The sequence below is a fragment of the Plecotus auritus genome (assembly GCF_963455305.1).
Source record: "Plecotus auritus genome assembly, chromosome: 3".
In the NCBI taxonomy this organism is placed as follows: domain Eukaryota; kingdom Metazoa; phylum Chordata; class Mammalia; order Chiroptera; family Vespertilionidae; genus Plecotus; species Plecotus auritus.
In genome coordinates, this window is record NC_137772.1 from 31,425,322 (window position 1) to 31,444,939 (window position 19,618).

The 19,618-nt window shown below is 43.6% G+C and overlaps 1 protein-coding gene across 5 annotated transcripts in view; it reads right to left on the minus strand.

Annotated features, from left to right (window-relative positions):
- The window catches only part of ATP11A (ATPase phospholipid transporting 11A), a 142,633-nt gene that overhangs the window by 64,296 nt on the left and 58,719 nt on the right, over positions 1 to 19,618 (minus strand). For all 5 annotated transcript variants that reach the window (XR_013960194.1, XR_013960195.1, XM_080661614.1 and 2 more), the window contains exons 2-4: positions 11,740 to 11,862; positions 2,224 to 2,313; positions 1,311 to 1,391 (exon numbers count right to left, since the gene is read on the minus strand). Coding sequence is in view for 3 of the 5 variants with exons in the window: in XM_080661614.1 (XP_080517740.1) it covers positions 1,311 to 1,391; positions 2,224 to 2,313; positions 11,740 to 11,862 (294 nt within the window). In the remaining 2 variants the exon portion in view is untranslated. The remainder of the gene's footprint in view (positions 1 to 1,310; positions 1,392 to 2,223; positions 2,314 to 11,739; positions 11,863 to 19,618) is intronic.

Below are 19,618 nucleotides of genomic sequence, written 5' to 3' on the forward strand. Positions count from 1 at the left end.
AACGTCTGAGTCAAAAGATAAATAAAACTTTTAGGCTTTTAATATGAACTGAACAAAAGTCCTCAAGACACTTGGCACTAATTATACTAGTATTTCCAACACCTGAACTTAAATATTCTACCTTGAAGAGGATATGTCAGCATACCCATGCACATATGCATTTTATTGATTGTAACGAACATTGGAAGCTACTGATACCAGCTATTCCTATGTCAACTCAGACACCAGCTCAAGCATTGGAAAAGCAGCCTGACCTAATTCTCATAACTAAGAACTCTGCTAAATTCTTTTGTTCTTAAATAGGCACAATTTCAAATTCTTTCCAATTTTAAATTCTTTCCCCAGTAGAAGAAAACACACACTTTCCAACCAAGAGTTTGATGTTTTCTGAATTGATTAACATGCCTTCTGAGTTGGGTTTCATTGAATGTGGAAAGTGTGTTTAAAGATGATGAATTACTTCTTCTCTGTACTATTTCCCAGTACATGAAAGGGAAACCAGGCACCCAAAGAGCTGTCTACATCTCCAGATGTGGCTACACATCTGTACCCATGAGCTGTCACGTGGTGGAAATTCTCTGGAACTAGATGGTGGGGATGGTTGCCACTGGCTAAATGGATAGTGGAAATAACTGAGATGCATTCTTTTTACTGTTAGTCAACTGGCTTTATTCATCAGGACCAGAAAGAACAATTCGATCCACACTGAGTGAGTTGGGAGTTAGCATGCTCTAGTATAAAGCCACACCCCAGACTCTCTGTAGGGAGCAGATCCTTGCAGTTAAGACCATCAAGAACACAGCCAGGTTGAGCAACTTATCTAAAATCAGACAACATCCCTGGCTGATTCAGTGTAAAACTATACACAGGGCACCAAATTAGCATCTAAGGTATAGAATCTCTCTCCTACTCAAGCATCAATCTGAAACAGTTATAAAAATACATTTTTAGCCCTAACAGGCTTGGCTCAGTGGATAGAGCATAGGCCTGCGGACTGAAAGGTCCCAGGTCGATTCTGGTCAAGGGCAGGTACCTTGGTTGCGGGCACATCCCCAGTGGGAGGTGTGCAGGAGGCAGCTGATCAATGTTTCTCTCTTGATGTTTCTAACTTTCTATCCCTTTCCCTTCCTCTCTGTAGAAAATCAATAAAATATATTTTTTTTAAAAAGCTTATCACTTTAAAAAATATATTTTTAAAATGTAGTTCAGCTTTTCTATGAACTAGCTAAATTAAATCATATTACTTTGGGTAAGAGGCGACATCACACAACAAAGATAACGACCTTCTCCCTCTGCCTGTGACATCTTACCTGTTTGATAGCTGTGACAGTGATGACAAAGAACAGTGGCAGTCCACTCGTTACTGGACTTGTGGGTGTATCAATAATCAACTGCAATTAAAAGAGAATTGTAGAGCCCTTGTCAGAAACACGCATCAGTGACTTTAAACAGACTGGCTGGCCCTATCACACGGCCACCCGACATTTGCTTTTACTTATTTTAAATTGCTTTACTGTTACCTGACTTCCTCCCACCACTAGAGCTAAATTAGATAAGAAGCAAATCATTCTACTTTACTGTAAAACCGAGGGCAGTTCTTTTTAAATAAGGGAAGTGCTTAAGAAAACCATGTTAGCGGTGGCAAAGACACAGTCTGATACCAGTGTACATTTTATGTTAATTTACTACTCTGCTTCTGGTGCCACACTTTAACTACGTTATTTGGCTAACTTAATGTGGGGGAAAGTTTAGAAGTTCTTCAATTGTATTTTGTATAATTGAGAAAAACTGGATTGTTGTTCTTAAAACACATCTGATGGATTCGTTTCCTAATTCATAGCTCATTGTGGTTTTCACACTTCTTTCTTCCCCCACAATCCACCTCTCTCTTTAATGCTTTCTTCGGAGAATCTATGTATACTTAGAAGAGGGTAAGTGTCATAATGCTTAACTGGGCTGGTGAATTTCTCCTAAAGGTTTGCCTGATCTCCCCTCCAGTGCTGGACAGTGGCCAGAACCAATGCAAATGCAGAATGCCCATGTATGTTTTAGCACCTAGGTTCCTGAACCAATACCTGTCCTTGAAGAAAATAAAGGAAGAGACTGTAGGTAAGTGGCACCAAATTGGTACTCCTTCTTATTAGCAAACCACAGTTAAACACCTGAGAATAAAAGATCACTCATTTAGATTTGAGGTGATAGAGAAACGGTCCCTGGCCTTACCTGGACCAGAAATATGATAAGAAAATAAAAGTTGGCGATCCTTCTGAATTGTTCAAACAAGTTCTTGGGTATGAAGTTCCAAAATGTGTACTGTAGAAAAGAAAAACAAAAAGGTGTCATTTTGGTCACCTTTTACTTTTTTGTGTTATTTACTACATGATAAGTAGCACTGGATCTCACTGTACAAAATGGTTAGTTTTATTTTTTTATCTTTGTAATATCTTTCTATTGATTTCAGAGAGGGAGGGAGAGGGAGAGAGAGAGATAGAAACATCGATGAGAGAGAGTCATTGATCGGCTGCCTCCTGCACGCCCCCAACTGGGGATCGAGCCCACAACCCAGGCATGTGCCCTTGACTGGGAATCGAACTGTGACCTCCTGGTTCATAGGTCAACGCTCAACCACTAAGCAACACCAGCCAGGCCAAAATGGTTAGTTTAGATACAAAACCCATAATTCAAAATTTAGTGCGTTTGCAGACATTTTTTTTTCAATTTGCTGACCACAAAAACAAACCGCTGGCAGAGAATGTGTTCTCCAAAGGCAGGATGTATGAGTTCCCTCCTACATTATTCGATGTAATGCAAAGTACCTTAACAATAGTTTTATTATTAAAATGTCTTTCGTAAAATATAAACCTATGATTGTTAGCGTACACGTTTAGCATTTTTCCTTGATGGTATTTTCTTCATAAGCTTTTTCTGTGTGTGGCAGTGTGACTAGATGGTAAAAGAAAGCTGAAATAGAAGAAGCCAACGTTATTAAGTGGTCCTGACCCAGTTTGGAGACGGTTCCTACCCAGGGGGTTGTCTGTGTCAGCACCACACACGACAGCCCTTCCTCTTGATTCAGAGGGAACGGAGAAGCAAGCAGGAAGAATGGTTCTGGGTGCCACTTCCTTTCCAAACCTTGCAATTTTGCTTCAGGAGGAGAGTTTCCCTAACTTTTGTGCTGAAAACAACAATGTCCCAGATGTCCTCAATCTACAGTGAGCATCAAGCATGGAAATGGTTTTTAAAATTCCATTTGTCAAGTTTTTGCCTTTAATGAGGATAGTCTAATGAGTGAGAAAGGGCTCTGCCCAATCTGCATGGTGACCCTTGCCCTCTGTCTGTATAATGAACAGAACCTACATCAGCTCCAGCTGGGCAGTGTGTGGCATCGCAGACCCAGACATCAGAGACCAAGCCCTCCTACCAAGCCCTCCTTTAGTACCAGAATCTCAAACACAAGTTCCTGAAAACTGAATGGCCCTAAACTATCCAACATATTCTGAATTGGGTTTTTACATCTATTTCACCTATTTCTATATCTATAGTTTAAAGAAAAAGCTTCTTTGCCTTCAGTTTCTGACTGCTTAGAGAATATACAGAGAATTTCCATTTTCTATTCTAATTTATATTCACAAGTTCATAATGAAGTTCATTAATGAGTGAGAAAACAAAGGAGTGGTTCCCCATCCCAGTGGTCGGCAAACTGTGGTTCGCGAGCCACACATGCGGCTCTTTGGCCCCTTGAGTTTTTAGCAAAGACCAGATTAGGAGTATCCTAATTAAGTTAATAACAATGTACCTTCCTATATAGTTTAAGTTTAAAAAATTGGGCTCTCAAAAGAAATTTCAATCGCTGTACTGTCGATATTTGGCTCTGTTGACTAATGAGTTTGCCGACCACTGATCTAGGACATTTTTAGTTGTGTGTTTTAAGATTTAGGGCTATCTGCCATAACCGGTTTGGCTCAGTGGATAGAGCGTCGGCCTGCGGACTGAAGGGTCCCAGGTTCGATTCTGGTCAAGGGCATGTACCTGGGTTGCGAGCACATCCCCAGTAGGGGGCGTGCAGGAGGCAGCTGATCGATGTCTCTCTCTCATCGATGTTTCTAACTCTCTATCCCTCTCTCTTCCTCTCTGTAAAAAAATCAATAAAATATATTAAAAAAAAAAAAAGATTTAGGGCTATCGTCAATCTACTTAGAGTACATTTTGTGAAAATGCAGGATCAATATCTAGATTTTCTTTTTCTTCTTTCGTACATGGAAGTCCATTTGTTCCAGCACCATTTGTGTAAAAGACTTTTCTCTCTCCACTGCATTGGCCTTGCTCCTTTGTCGAAAATCAGCTGACTATATCTATGTGGACCGACGTCTGGGCTCTCCATTCTGTTCCACTGTTCTACTCATCTACCCTTCCACCAATACCACCTGTCTTTATTACTGCAACTTGATAGAAAGTATGAAGTTGGGTAGTATCAGTCTTCCAACTATGTTCTTCTCCTTCAATATGGCGCTGGCTATTTTCAGTCTTTCACATATAAACTTTAGAATCAATTTGCTATTATTTACAAAATAACTTGATGGAATTTTGGTAAGGATTGTGTTGAATCTATAGATTAAGTTGGGAAGAACTCATTATCTTAACAACATTGAGTCTTCCTATTCATGAACATGGAATATCTTTCCATTTATTTAAATCTTCTTTGATTTCTTTCATCAACGTTTTATAGTTTTTCTCATATAGATATTTTGTAGGCTTTATACTTAAGAATGTATTACTTTTCCTTTTGGTGCTAATGTAAATGATGTTGTGTTTTTAATTTTAACTTCTGGTCGGCCAGGTAACCTGCACAAATTTGGAATTTAAAATCAGTTAAAAGGTGCAAGCGGTGTGACTCAATGGTTGAGCACTGACCTATGAACCAGGAGGTCCTGGCTTGATTCCCAGTTGGGGCACATGTCTGGGTTTCAGGTCCCATCCCCAGTGAAGGGTGTGCAGGAGGCAGCCAATCAATGACTCTCTCTCTCATCATTGATGTTTCTATCTCTCCCTCTCTATTCCTCTCTGAAATCAATAAAAAAAATATATTTTAAAAAATAATAATAAAATAAAATCAGTTAAATGGTTTCTTTATTCTAATCAGGCATAGAAGGCCCATGCTATAGCTTTGATATTAAGTTTTGTAATTTCCTCATTTCATAGAATAAATTACTATAATAAGTTATTACTTTGATTATATGTTAATATGGTCAAAAGAAGATTATTATTTCCTGATGATGTATAAGAAAATTGAAAACCAATCGAGATAATTTAAACATTCATGACTGCACTAACAGTAACATATGGATAAAATGAAATAAAATTACATATATAAGAGCTGGAAAAGTGATATTAGTGGGCCAACTATACAATTTTCATCCTTGTTAAATGGTAATCATCTAAATATTTGCTTAGACATTCGGGCCACAATAGAATGTAATGCTTTGTGTACTACAAAGAATAATAAAACACTGACCTAAATTCAGCTACCAACTCCTCCCTCCTGTTGTATATAGTCAGTACTTAATAGCAGAAACCCCTGGATTGAGCTGTAGGCATTGAATAAAAAGGGCCTTTTCTTGCTATAAGAAAACTGAGAAGTCTGAGTCTACCAGAGATCCTCTCTTTACTTTAATAAGATATTTTGGGAAATGTTGAATTATACAAGACAATTACTATTCCTGGGATTTATTTCACATCACAAAAAAACTACATTCGAAGAGTCTTTGCATTTGTTCTGTGTGTCATTAGCCCGGAGATGAGAATGCCTCATGAGCATCTGAGCTCAGTTTTGTCCATTCTTTCTCTCTCTCTTTTTTAATTCTTTGTTGCTGAAAGTATTACATGTGTCTCATTTTTCCCCCATTGACCTCTCCCCACCTGCTCCTGCCCCCCAGCACATGCACTTGCCTCCCTAATGTCTGTGTCCATTGGTTATGCTTATGTGCTTGTATACAAGTCCTTTGGTTGATCTCTTACTGTCCAATCTCTTCTGCTCTACACATAAGTACCTCTGGTTCTGGCTTGCTCACTGAGTATGGCTCATGACAAAGAGAACAGTCTCACTTGGTCTACCTTTAGTCATGTGGTGAAAGAAAACTCTAAGAAAAAAGCCCTGGGTGCTATTCTTCTTTGCCAGCTGCCAGAAAGTAAAATGAGAGCACCTGGAAACTGCCCTAAGTCTCGGCTATTCTGTACCTGAAAGTGGATCCAGCACCACAGGTGTGCACGAGACAGTTCTAAAAACGCACTGGAGGCCTGTCACTGGTCTTCTATGAGAGACAATCAACTCACATGGACTTAAAGTTTCTCTTTCATTTATGACTGGGAGACGGGAATGTAGAAAATTATGCCCCAATTCTGGATTACTGAGTTAGAAAGTGAGTGAGCATCATGATGGCCCAGTAAGCGAGGTAGTGCTGGCCCTGCAGAGAGAGTGCTGGGCTCAGGGTCAGGTGCGCGGCTTAAGGACTGGCTCATCCACTTTGTTCTGAGGCTTGGTGGAATAGGCTGGATTTAATAAGTAAGAGTTGCTTCACAGGGTTGTTTTAGATCTTACATGACATGATAAACTTGGAAGTCATTAAGAACACTGCCCATATCTAATTGGCAGAGGTAATTTTCCCTTGCCAATAGTCAAGAGTTATTTAGTTGTGTTGAAGGTATGGAGTGATAGTACAGCCAGAGCCTATTATTTAATTACTAGAGGCCCGGTGCATGAAATTCGTGCATTGGGGGGGGGGGGGTGTCCCTCAGCCCAGGCTGCACCCTCTCCAATCTGGGACCCCTCAAGGGATGTCCGACTGCCCATTTAGGCCCGATAGCACCAACCCACCAGGATCGGGCCTAAATGGGCAGTCGGACATCCCTCTCACAATCCAGGACTGCTGGCTCCCTACTGCTCACCTGCCTGCCTTCCTGATTGCCCCTAACCACTTCTGCCTGCCAGCCTGATCACCCCCTAACCACTCCCCTGCCAGCCTGATTGATGCCTAACTGCTCCCCTGCCAGCCTGTTTGCCCCTAACTGCCCTCCCCTTCAGGCCAGGTCACCCCTAACTGCCCTCCCCTGCAGGCCTGGTCACCCCTAACTGCCCTCCCCTGCAGGCCTGGTACCCCCCAACTGCCCTTCCCTGCAGGCCCAGTCACCCCCAACTTCCCTCCTCTGCTGGCCTGGTCACCCCTAATTGCCCTCCCCTGCAGTCTTGATCACCCACAACTGCCCTCCCTTGTAGACCTGGTCCCTCCCAACTGTCCTCCCCTGCTGGCCATCTTGTGGTGGCCATCTTATGTCCACATGGGGGCAGGATCTTTGACCAAATGAGGGCAGCCATCTTGTGTGTTGGAGTGATGGTCAATTTTCATATTACTCTTTTATTAGATAGGATAGAGGTCTGGTGCACGGGTGAGGGCCAGCTGGTTTGCCCTGAAGGGTGTCCTGGATCAGGGTGGGGGTTGCCTTGGGGCATGGAGCGGCCTGGGCGAGGGGCCTATGGTGGTTTTCAGGCTGGCCACATCCCCCGGCGACCCAAGGGGAGGCCCTGGTATCTGGGATTTATTTATCTTCTATAATTGAAACTTTGTAGCCTGGAGCAGAGCCAAGCCTTCTGCTTGCTCCGTGGTGGCAGCCATTTCTGTTGGGATTTACTTATCTTCTATAATTGAAACTTTATAGCCTTAAGCGAAGGCCAAAGCAGGCCAGGGCTGCAGAAGCTTGGATTCCTCTATCACCGGGGGCAACCCTAGCCTCCTGCTCTCTCCAGCTCTGTGGCTGCTGCCATTTCTGTTGGGATTTATTTATCTTCTATAATTGAAACTTTGTAGCCTGGAGTGGAGGCCTGGGCCGGCAAGGGCAGGCGAAAAGCTTGGCTTCCTCCATCGCCGGGGAAACCCAAGCTTCCCTCCTGCTCTCTGTGGCCGCAGCCATCTTAGTTGGGTTTATTTGCATATTCGCTCCTGATTGGCTTGTGGATGTAGTGGAGGTACGGTCAATTTGCATGTTACTCTTTTATTAGATAGTATGCAGCATCTTAGGGCAGAGCTGGAAACCACATGAATTTTGTGCCCAAAAGTACAGTTTTGTGAAATTGATAAAGCAGTGCTCCATCGTTCTCTTGAGTCCAGGACCTGCTGCCCGGCGAACTCAGGCCCTGGGCGGGGAGCTCTGCATGTGATCAGAAAGGAAGGAAGGGGGTCATGCTGAGGAGCAATTTCTTAGTTTTCCTTCTTCTATCAGACACTTGTCTGGTGTGCCTCCCCCAAAAAGGAAATGGAAGTCAAATCAATCACTGATTACCAATGACCGTGCTTTTATGCCACAGGCCAGAAGTTTAACATAATTAGATTGGCCTTTTCATCCCCTAGTATAAATTTGCCCGTGATAAATGAGACTTCCTGAGCACATGCTTTTGTGCCCTGAAGAAGTCTTAGCTAGCAATCTTTTTCTTTAAGTAGAAATAAAAGTTTTCTTCCCAAGAAAACATAGATATATTACCACAAACATATTTTCCAAACCTGCTTCTAAACTTATATTTTGCTAATTAAATTGTAGTTTTAATATATATTACGCTGTTTTTAAATGAAAACAATATCGTACTCTGGATTTCTACCCTAGTGGATCTAAATCAATGCCACTGTCCAACCAGCTACTGACTTACAGTCTAAGTCCTCATCTTTCTGAGGTCCTCTTCCGCGACGAATATGATTAGCAATAGAGGTGATGTGATGTTGCACATAACTTTCCCTTTAATTGATACACCTTCATCCACTGATAGAAAGCCAGGATTCCTGCTTTTTGAGGAATGCAGATCATTCTCTGCACACACATGAACTGGAGAGCACAGTCCCCCGTCCACTCTGAGCTGAGATGAAAGTGGATGAGTACTTTACCCAACACTCAACCCCTCTTCTGTGGGGACTTAGCCTGACGCACCTCCTGAAAGGATGTTGACTTAATTCTATTAGTTCCTACTCTAGAGTTTCCTGGTATGAAGGAGTTTTCCTGAGCAGAAAACAGTTTCAAAAAGGCCCCCAGCAACCTGCAAGTCCTTATCAAACCCAATGTCCAGCACAGAGTTTCCTTTGTCAGCAACCCAGGAGGCTTTGGGGGCTCCCATGCATGTAGGGCAGCTGGGGCCAGGCAGGTACCATGCAGGGAGAGAAAAGATAGGCCAGGCAAAAGGGTGGTGAGCTGCAGAGTGAGGAGGGAAGATAAAACATCACAAAATTATTGCTGGCTATCGGCTGCAGGAATATTTGAAAGAAAAATAGGAAAATAATAAATTGGTTCTGAAACTTGAATCAAAGGGGATAGGATTTAGAAATCACTGCTTTCAGTTTTCTTCCCCAAAACACTGACAGGGGCTTTCAACCCCCAACCATATTCTGCCAATTGCATCAAAAAGACCCTCTGATGCCTGCAGTCATCGAGGTGCTTTGGGTTTCAGAAAGTTCCTCCACAAAGCCTTGTACAGAACTTGCCACATTTCCTGGAGGACCTGGGGCTGAAAGGGTCGAGGACAAGCTTTGTCCCCGGAGGGAGAAAGCAGCTGTACAGGCATTTATCAGCAGCTGAAGTGCTTTGACAAACATCCTACCCAGACTAGACACTGCGCAGCGTGGGCAGGTCACCCCATCACCTGTTCCCCAGCTCCTGTCCTGACAAGTTCACACTGGCACAACATTTTAATATTTTTCAGTGCACTGCCCCGTTTCCTGGTGCATTTGTGCTGCAAAGGAGTAGATTTTTAAGAAATGTTTTTAACAGAGACAAACTCACAAATAACAGAGAATAAATTGATGGTTGCTAGATGTGAAGGAGTTGGGGGTGCTTAAGGGATTAAGGTAAAGGGATTAAGAAGTACAAATTGCCAATTGTAACAATAGTCACAGGGCCCTAGCTGGTTTGGCTCAGTGGATAGAGCATCGGCCTGTGGACTGAAGCATCCCAGGTTTGATTCAAGTCAAGGGCACATGCCCGGGTTGCGGGCTCCATCCCCAGTAGGGGGCGTGCAATTGCAATTGAAAAATTTAAAAACCCTTTTTTAAAAAGAAATGTTTTTGCGATTTTTTCTTTTTTGGCCACACTAGTGGGTTGGGAGGGTACATATGTGCGTAGAAATCATCTTTAGTCATCGCTACTTGAGACTGCATTAGATTTATAAATGTCACTGCTGGACAGACGCGTTTTTGGATGTGGAGTTTCCCTTCATTTTATTTCTCCTTTCATAGATCATATCTGGGTAACTGCGTACTCGATTTATTTGGTTGAGATTTTGTTTACGAGCAATTAACCACATTGTGTTTCTCGAGATTGAAGCTGCTATTATTATGTACTGCAGTTTTAAAATAAAATAATTCCATTAAAAAACTGCCTTGAAGCCGAAACCGGTTTGGCTCAGTGGATAGAGCGTCGGCCTGCAGACTGAAAGGTCCCAGGTTCGATTCCGGTCAAGGGCATGTACCATAGTTGCGGGCACCTCCCCAGTGGGAGCTGTGCAGGAGGCAGCTGATCGATGTTTCTCTCTCATCGATGTTTCTAACTCTCTATCCCTCTCCCTTCCTCTCTGTAAAAAATCAATAAAATATATTATAAAAAAAAAAAAAAAAAAACTGCCTTGAAAAATAATGTTTTTCTGTTTGCAAGTATTCTTAACAAACATTCTTTGATAGCTCATAGAAGAATGAAGTCGGTGGACCACACAGATCTACACACCTGATCACTCACATGTGAATTCAGTCAGTCTATCCCAGATCTATACAGCTAGTGAACCCAAGAACGTGTATATGCCTTCATGGACACATGTGTGTAGGCACCCAGGAATGTGTGTATGCCTTCATGGACACATTTGTGTAGGCACCCAGGAACGTGTGCATGCCTTCATGGACACATGTGTGCAGGCACTAGGAATGTGTGTATGCCTTCATGGACACATGTGTGTAGGCACCCAGGAATGTGTGTATGCCTTCATGGACACTTGTATGCAGGCACCAGGAATGTGTGTATGCCTTCATGGATATATGTGTGTAGCCACTTAAAAGGAAAGTTCTCCATAATCCTGAAAGCCATCATTTACCTTTTTTTGTCAAAAGCCAACTACAAAATTCTCCACCCTATTCTCAAGACCCATTCACCAGGTTACGCTCTCCATATGTAAAATACGCCTCTGCAGTCCCACCCTAGTCAACAAAAACAGGGCACTTTGTTCACATGATGACATTCTAATCACTTTTCTTCTTCTTTGCATTTATTGCACCTAGTTGACAGACTCTGACATGGATTTGGTGTTTTTGTTTACAAGGTGGTTGCACACACACCCTTTCACTGGAGGCATCTAACATCGTCTCTATTCACAGATGAGGAAACTTCAGCCTGGGGTGGTTTGTGATGGGCACATGGCCAGACGGCAAATAAATAAGTGGCAGTAGTAGGAAGTGAATATCCTAGACTTCCAATGTGACACTATATCCATGATATAATTAAGAGAAATGGAGAAAATGTGCTGTTACATCTTGGCAAGTCTGAACAGTGTTTTGGGGACAAGCAGAGGGATAACGAGTTCACAAGCCTTGTGTAAATTGCAATCACAGCCCTCCGTTGGGAGTGGATAGCAGCTGTAAAGGCAGTTCTCGGATTAGGGTTGCTAACTGCTGTCAGAAAATCCCAATGCTCCCCAAAGGAAGTTAATAAAGACAAGGAGGTTACCTTGGCGGAGACTATTCTGTTATCTGGGTACCTCTGCGGAATGTAGGCGTCAGCACCTGGGGGGGGCTCCTTGTGTCCCACATAAATGGTCCGATTGTCGACCCAATTCTCTTCTCCAGCACACTGTGGAAAACGGAGTGGCGTTAGCACAAGTACCTCAGACGGTGGGTGGGAAAGTTCTTCCCTGGAGTGTTGGCTTTAACACTTGTCCATATGAACTTACAGCTTCCCGCAGGGCCACGGAGAAGAGCTGAGCCCCACTTGCCATTGCCAGAGATCGCCACCCCACCTCGATCTTACTCAACGCTTATGGGCTAAGTGCTTCCGATCCCTGCCCAATTCTTCGAGGAAACAGCCTGAGTGGGCACTCTGCACTCCCAGTGAGAGCTGAGGGGCAGCCTTGAAAAAGCTGATTTACGGTGGAAATGACATGGGGTGGGTTCGTGTAAAAAACAGAACACAACAGCAAAATCTTAAGGCTTCCAAAAGAGAAAAGACAATGATGGACAGAAATTTGGGGAAAGGTCGTTAATGAAAAAAAGAGTAAAATCTCGAAGACAGAATAGAAGAATTATTCAACCATTTCAGGTGTCTCTATCAATAAGGCTTTCCTGGAAAGAGAGGAGACTGCGTCTGACTCATCTTTGTATTACTCAGAGTGCTGTGCACATGAGGATTAAGTAAATATCTTCTGAATAGAAGGATCCTTTAAAAACACCCAACCAGACCGTAAGCTATCATGAGCACTTAAGTGCCTAATAACAACACTATAGTGACTGATTTGAGGCTAAAATGCAGACTCTTATAGACACCCCAGTACAGGGTCCTGGCCCTCCCTCAGACTAGCACCCCAGAACATGGTCCTAGGCGCCTTCCCCCTCAGACTAGCAGCCAAAGCATGTACCCCCCCAGCCCTCCTTCAGACTAGCACCCCAGCACAGGGTCCTGGCGTCACATCCCAATTCCGGAAAGGAACTCTGAAGAGATCAGCCTCCCTTGGGTATGATGTACAGTGCTGGGAAGGAGAGGGACACCTTTCTAATTGCAGAGAACGTCAGTGTGATGGGCATCGGAGTCAAAGGTCTGGCTCAGTTGTTGCTGAGACACTCAAGAGACTCAGGCAAGTTTCTGAGCTTGAACCTCCTCCTCCATAAGGGCATGACAGCACTTTCCTCAGAGTTGTCGGGAATGAACTGGGCCACAAAATACATGGCCAAGCTCCCAGTGTGGCACAGGTTCCTTCTGCTCTCCATCTCTGTCTGGGTCCACCCTTTGCGGCTTCAGGGAACCCTCACTTTCCAAAGCCAAAAAGAGAGGGGTAACAAGAAACCCAGCATTTCTATTATTTAAGGCTATTATAAGTCTTGCATTACCCCACCTCCACCCTTTTTTTTTTTTTTTTTTTTTTGGCTTATACTATCATCACCTTTGCCCATCTATCAACTTCTCGGGAATAAGACTTTTCATGTGTCCCCTCTCTACCGCTCCCCCTACCTGTGGAGCACAGCATCCGCGGAGCAGCATGCTTGCGCATTCTCTTAGCAAATTCCACCCACATTTCCTTTCATGAGGGCCCAACTTTGTGGGACAGTCCATGTGACTAAAGAATAAAGAGAAATCGCCTCTGTGACTCCACCCATGTTTCAGAGAGGCTCAGCAGGGACGCCGGAAATGGCACAAGATCCCTGGACAGAAACGGCCCATGAGCCGCCTACCTCACTGGGCATGAGCCGAGGGTTTCTTCCTTGGCAGGAGCTTGGCCTGTGGCTCCCTCCAAGGGGCCTACTGCTCCATAGGACCGAGGGGCTGCTGAAGGCCCAGCATGCGGGAGCCCTCCCTCCTCAGGCCCTCTCATCTCCCTGCAGCCTCCCCATTTTGGGTGAGGCCACCCATGAGGGATATTTACTTTAAAAACCTGCCTAAAAGCTTCATAAATAAACCTCTGGCTAGGAAAGTTACGAAAATAAAAAAAAGTCTCTGACATCCCTTTCTTTCTCAGAGCATGGCCAAAGACGTGCTTTTCATTCCTGTGGATTCAGGAAGTGACACTGACAAAGAATATATAACAAATGAACCAGAAAAGGAAAGGCATACAAATATAAATTTTAATACAAAAATAGAAAACCTTTCTTCTAAACTTCAAAGATAGCAGTTGGCTTTCAGCCCTAGTACTGACTCTGGAAGCCCAAATCTTCCCAGGGGTCACGCCGCGGTGCCTGGCATGGAGCTGGTGCTTCCCGGCACTCTGGCCAGGGACAGAGCGCACCCGTCTCCAGGGAGGCTGAGTCAGAATGTATTTTATTAAGGCTAACACATGTTCTCAACCCTGTCTAGTAGATCCTTATTGTTTTTAGTGTAACAATTTAACATCTTAAACATAACTCAAAAGTGCAGTGCCGTTTCAACAAATACAGGTCAGAACACCATTCCTGCCTGTGGGACGAGATATGCAGGATGACTGAATGGACCACATACTAGCTAAATGAAAGCTAACCCCTGTACAACAACGCTGCCTTTATACAGTTTCCTGGGGATGGAACAACCAGTTCCTTTAAGCTCCTTGCTTCTAGTAACAGGTTTCCCCTCATGGACTGAAAGGTCAGTGAAGCTACGCTTCCCCTTGACATAGCTCAGTCAGCACAGCGGAGCCCAAGGCGGGACACAGAGGAACTACATGCTCTGAAGTCATGAAGTGACCGGTGATCTTACACAGGGCACTGACAGGCAGGGGACATTTCTGTGTTCAGATTAAGACCCCGGTGAGCTCTGCATGTTGTTTTCTGAACAAATGTCCAATTCTAAGGCTAAAATTAAATGTTCAAAAGCTGAAGAGAATACAACAAAGAGGGCACTCCTGGAGAATGGCTGGTTTCATCACCACCATTACAATCACTCCCTCCCGGTCACGCGTGTGTCCTGCTGCTGCCGGGCTGTGAAACTATGGAGGAGTGGCTCAACATTTTTGTACTCAGCAGTAACATGAAGGGATTAGACTAGATCAGCTCTAAGTTCTAAAATTCTGGTTCTCTGTACACTTGGCAGTGAAAACACACTTAGTCCCTATGATGCAATTCTTAATCTAGCCAGTCTTGAACCAACAAACACCAGTCACACTGTTCACTGTTAAATTGTGGTACAGACAAAAAGAAAGTTATGCCACATGGTGCTCTAAGAATGAAGATGTGCGTTATAATAAATTCTCCCAAGGGCGGCAAAATAGAGACAGTGGCCTCTCTTTCTAGGTATTCATCTTAGATAGAATGTGTGATGATGCCCAACAAACTCCACGTGACTTCTCCCCTCAGAACCCTGAGACATTGGTCAGCGAGGCAAGACTGGAACCAGCACTAAGCGGTCTTTCTTGGCTGGCAGGCTTCCTAACGTCTCACTACCACCAGGTGCCCTGACTGCATCAAGAAGACACCTGGCATGCCCTCTGGAAGGCTGGCCTCAAGTTCCAATCAAACGTACAAATTTAAACTGTGAGGATGGGAGAAACCAAGATGGCGGCATAGTTAAGCACCTAAACTGCTGCCTCGCACAACAATTTCAAAACTACAACTAAAAGACAGAACATCTATCACCCAGAACCACGGGAAAGCTGGCTGAGTGGAAGTTCTACAACTAGAAGGAAAGAGCAAACAGCATTGAGGGGTGCACAAGCACTGAAAAGCTGAGGTACAGAGACGCGCGAATCGGGCTGGCGACGGGCATCTGAGAGCGCTGCTGTTTTCAACCCCAAGGGAGATAAGCTCCCGATTACTCCGAACTCGTTTCTGGGGAGACGCGGGGGAACCAAACTCCTACGGGGAGAAGCTGGACTATCTGCCGTGGGGTCGGAAAGTGAGGGAGGCTTGCTTGCAGGGCTGCGCGCAGGAACAATTGTTTATTGTGCTGGGGCGCTGGACGCGGGGACACGGTCGGAGACCCAGAGCCCCAGAGCCGGCTTACTGGCAGCCATTGCTGTTTGCCACGCCCTAGCCTAGTCACACCCTGAGACCCCGCCCTGCACAATCTACGAACCCACCCAAGCTCCAAGCAGCGGCTTTAGCATATAAATGGCCTGCCCTATCGCAGCTTAACCTAGCAGCCCGGGTCAGACAGCTCCAAAACCTCCAAACCCCAAGCAAAGAGGAGAAAACTGTAGTTCTTGCTGTAGCTCCTGCTGGGTGGCCTCAGACAGTAGCTGACCTGCACCCCATTGGAGATCCAGAAGCCAGTGTACCTAGTGGTCAGTGTGAGACACCAGATTTCAACTCCTCAGATCCATAAGTGACACATTCAAGAGGCAGACTCAGTGAGCACCAAAGCCCCACTGAAACAAGTCCTGCACCATAAGCGTGTCTCCAGCGCAGAAGTTCTTCCATTATAGACACAGCTGGTCCTCACAGCCAATTGGCCTGGAGGTCAATTCCTCCCAGTGTACCAACAGCAATCAAGGCTTAACTACACCAAGACTTTGCACTCAGCCCACAAAGGGGTGTACCAAAGGCGTCCACCTCAGGTGATTGGGGAGGCTGAGCTACTGGCCCCTATAGGTCACCTACCACACAAAGCCACTCCATCAACATAAGGAAGCAGCAAAATGTGGAGACAAAGAAACATGTCACGAATGAGAGAAATGGAGGAAAGCAAACTAATGGACGACACAGAGTTCAGAATCACATTTATAAGGTTACTCAAGAATCTTCTAAAAACCACCGAGAAACTTGATGAGACCTCCAAGGAGCTTAGTGAGACCTTCAAGGACCTTAAAGAGAATGCCAAAAAAATGGAAAAGGACCAGTCAGAAATTAAGCATACACTGTCTGAAATAAAGAATATACAGAAACTCAACTGTAGATCAACGTACCCCAAGAATCAAACCAAAGATCTGAAATATGAGGAAACAAAAAACACCCAACCAGAAAAACAAAAAGAAAAAATCCAAAAATATGAAGATAGTGTAAGGAGCCTCTGGGACAACTTTAAGCGTACCAATATCTGAATTTTTGGGGTGCCAGAAGAAGAGAAAGAGCAAAATATTGAAAACCTATTAGAAGAAATAATGACAGAAAACTTTCCCTACCTGGTGAAAGAAATAGACTTACAAGTTTAGGAAGCACACAGAACCCCATACAAGAGGAATCCAAAGAGGACCACACCAAGACACATCATAATTAAAATGCCAAGGGCAAAAGACAAAGAGAGAATCTTGAAAGCAGCAAGAGAAAAACGGTTAGTTACCTACAAGGGAGCACCCATACAACTGTCAGCTGATTTCTCGGCAGAAACTATGCAGGCCAGAAGGGAGTGACAAGAAATATTCAAAGTGATGAACAGCAAGAACCTACAACCAAGATTACTCTACCCAGCAAAGCTATCATTCAGAATTGAAGGTCAGATAAAGAGCTTCACAGACAAGAAGAAGCTAAAGGAGTTCACCACCACCAAACCAGGATTACATGACATGCTGAAGGGTGTTCTTTAAGAAGAGGAAGAAGAAGAAAAAGGTAAAGATAAAAATTATGAACAACAAAATGACATCAAATACATACCTACCAACAAGTGAATCTAAAAATCAAGTGAATAAAAAATCTGAAGAACAGAATGGACTGGTGAATATAATAGAATCAGGGACATAGAAAGGGAGTGGACTGACAATTCTCAGCGGGGAGGGGGTGTGAGGGGTGCGGGAAGAGACTGGACAAAAAGCTTACACCTATGGATGAAGACAGTGGCGGGGGGTAAGGGCATGGGGTGGGGTGGGGAATCAGGTGGAGGGGAGCTAGGGGGAAAAAAAGAGGAACACCTGTAATAATCTGAACAATAAAGATTTATTTTTTAAAAAAATATAAAATAAATAAACTGTGAGGATGGGGCTGAGCACTCAGTTGCTTCTAAGATGCAAAATTACCCATCCACAGACCCTGAGCTGTTTCCAGAGGGTGGTGGTGGAGGGCTTCCCACTAAATTTTGGGAATCACCAAACCAACAGCTGAGAGGCCACTACTACCTGGAGAGTTTGCAAACCACCAGACTGAACACAGTCAGAAGAGGGAAGGCAAGAAGAAGCCAAGGAATCTTTTTTTCTTATTATTTTATAAAATTAAATTGTCACATACAGAAACAAGGAGAAAGCACCAAAAAAACAAGCAAAAAAACAAACAAAAAAACCACACAAACAAACCCAAAACCAACAACAAGGCTTATTGGGAAAAAATGTACCATCAGAGAGACTAGCAGAGAGAGTGGTAGCCAGGTGGGTGCCTTGTTTCATAAAGAAGTTCCAGGAAGAGTGTGAGTTTGAGAGAAGAACCACAAATAAGGATGCCTCTTCCAGCAGCAAGTGAGACCAGGGATGGAAAGTGGATCCCCCCATGTGCTGTGGGGCTTTGCTCTCATAACCCCTAATGAATAAATAAGGATTGCTAACAAAGCCGTCACCTTGAAGTAATGGAGAAAATTAATATATGTACACACACAACAGAGGGCTCAGTAGCTTTGTCCTGATGAGCTAAAAATAAAAACTTCTACTTCCGTTCTATAGTGTGGAAAACGCTGCAAACGAATATGAGCATTTTGCTCACACCCGCAGTATGCTTACAACCAATCTGATAAGATATGTAGGTAGATGGTGTATTTATTTTGGCAAATTACATGTTACTACTTACTTCTTAAAATCCTATACTCAGTGTGCAAATGAATTCTTGTAGTAAATCCAGAACACATGTAGATGTGACACCTGTCAGTAACTTATGTTAACACAACAAACCCTCCTTCCTCTACTTCTGATCTTGATGATCAACCCTGAAATGGTTAAAATTACTGAAGGCTCTAATGTCCAGTGAGTTCAGGTCACTAAAATGAAAATTGGATAAGCTGTTATTTAACAGAGCACATAGATGGGCAACATCATTTGTGGGTTAAGAAATGCACATCAAAACCACAAGGAGACACAACTCCTTACCCACCAGGATGGCTAAAATAAAAAATAAGGGAGTTGGGAAAGATGTGGATAAACTGGAACCCTCATATATTGCTGGTGGGAATAGAAAATGGTGCAGCTGCTTTAGGAAACAGTTTGGCGGTTCCTCAAAAAGTTAAGCAAAGAGTTACCATATGACCCAGCCATTCTACTCCAAGGTATATACCCTCCCCCCAAATGAAAACACATGTCCACATAAAACCATGTATATGAATGTTTATAGCAGTACTATTCACTATGGCCCAAAGATGAGAACAACCCTAATGTCTATCAACTGAAGAAGAGACAGAAAAGGAGTGATATATCCACACAATGGAGTATTATTCACCCATAAAAAGGATTCATGCTATAACATGGAGGAACCTTGCAAACATATGTAAGTGAAAAAAGCCGGACACAAAAAGCTACATGTTGTATGAATCTATTCACATGAAATGTCCAGTACAGGTAAATCCACAGAGACAGCGTTTGCCAAAAGCTGAGCAAGTGACTACTGATAAAGTTCTTTTGGTGGCGATTAGCATGTTCTGGATTGGAGGATGGTGATGGCTGCACAACTCTGTAAATATATTCCAATTGAGACCAAAAAATCATATACTTTAAAAGAGTGAACTTCATAGTATGAGAGTTATACCTCAATAAAAACAAATAGAGCGTCGGCCTGTGGACTCAAGGGTCCCAGGTTCGATTCCGGTCAAGGGCATGTACCTTAGTTGCAGGTATATCCCAGTAGGGGGTGTGCAGGAGGCAGCTGATTGATGTTTCTCTCTCATCGATGTTTCTAACTCTCTCTCCCTCTCCCTTCCTCTCTGTAAAAAAATCAATATTAAAAAAAATTTTTTTAAATTAAATCTTTGTTGTTGAAAGTATTACATATATCCATCCTCCTTTCCCCCCATTGAGCAAGTGTTT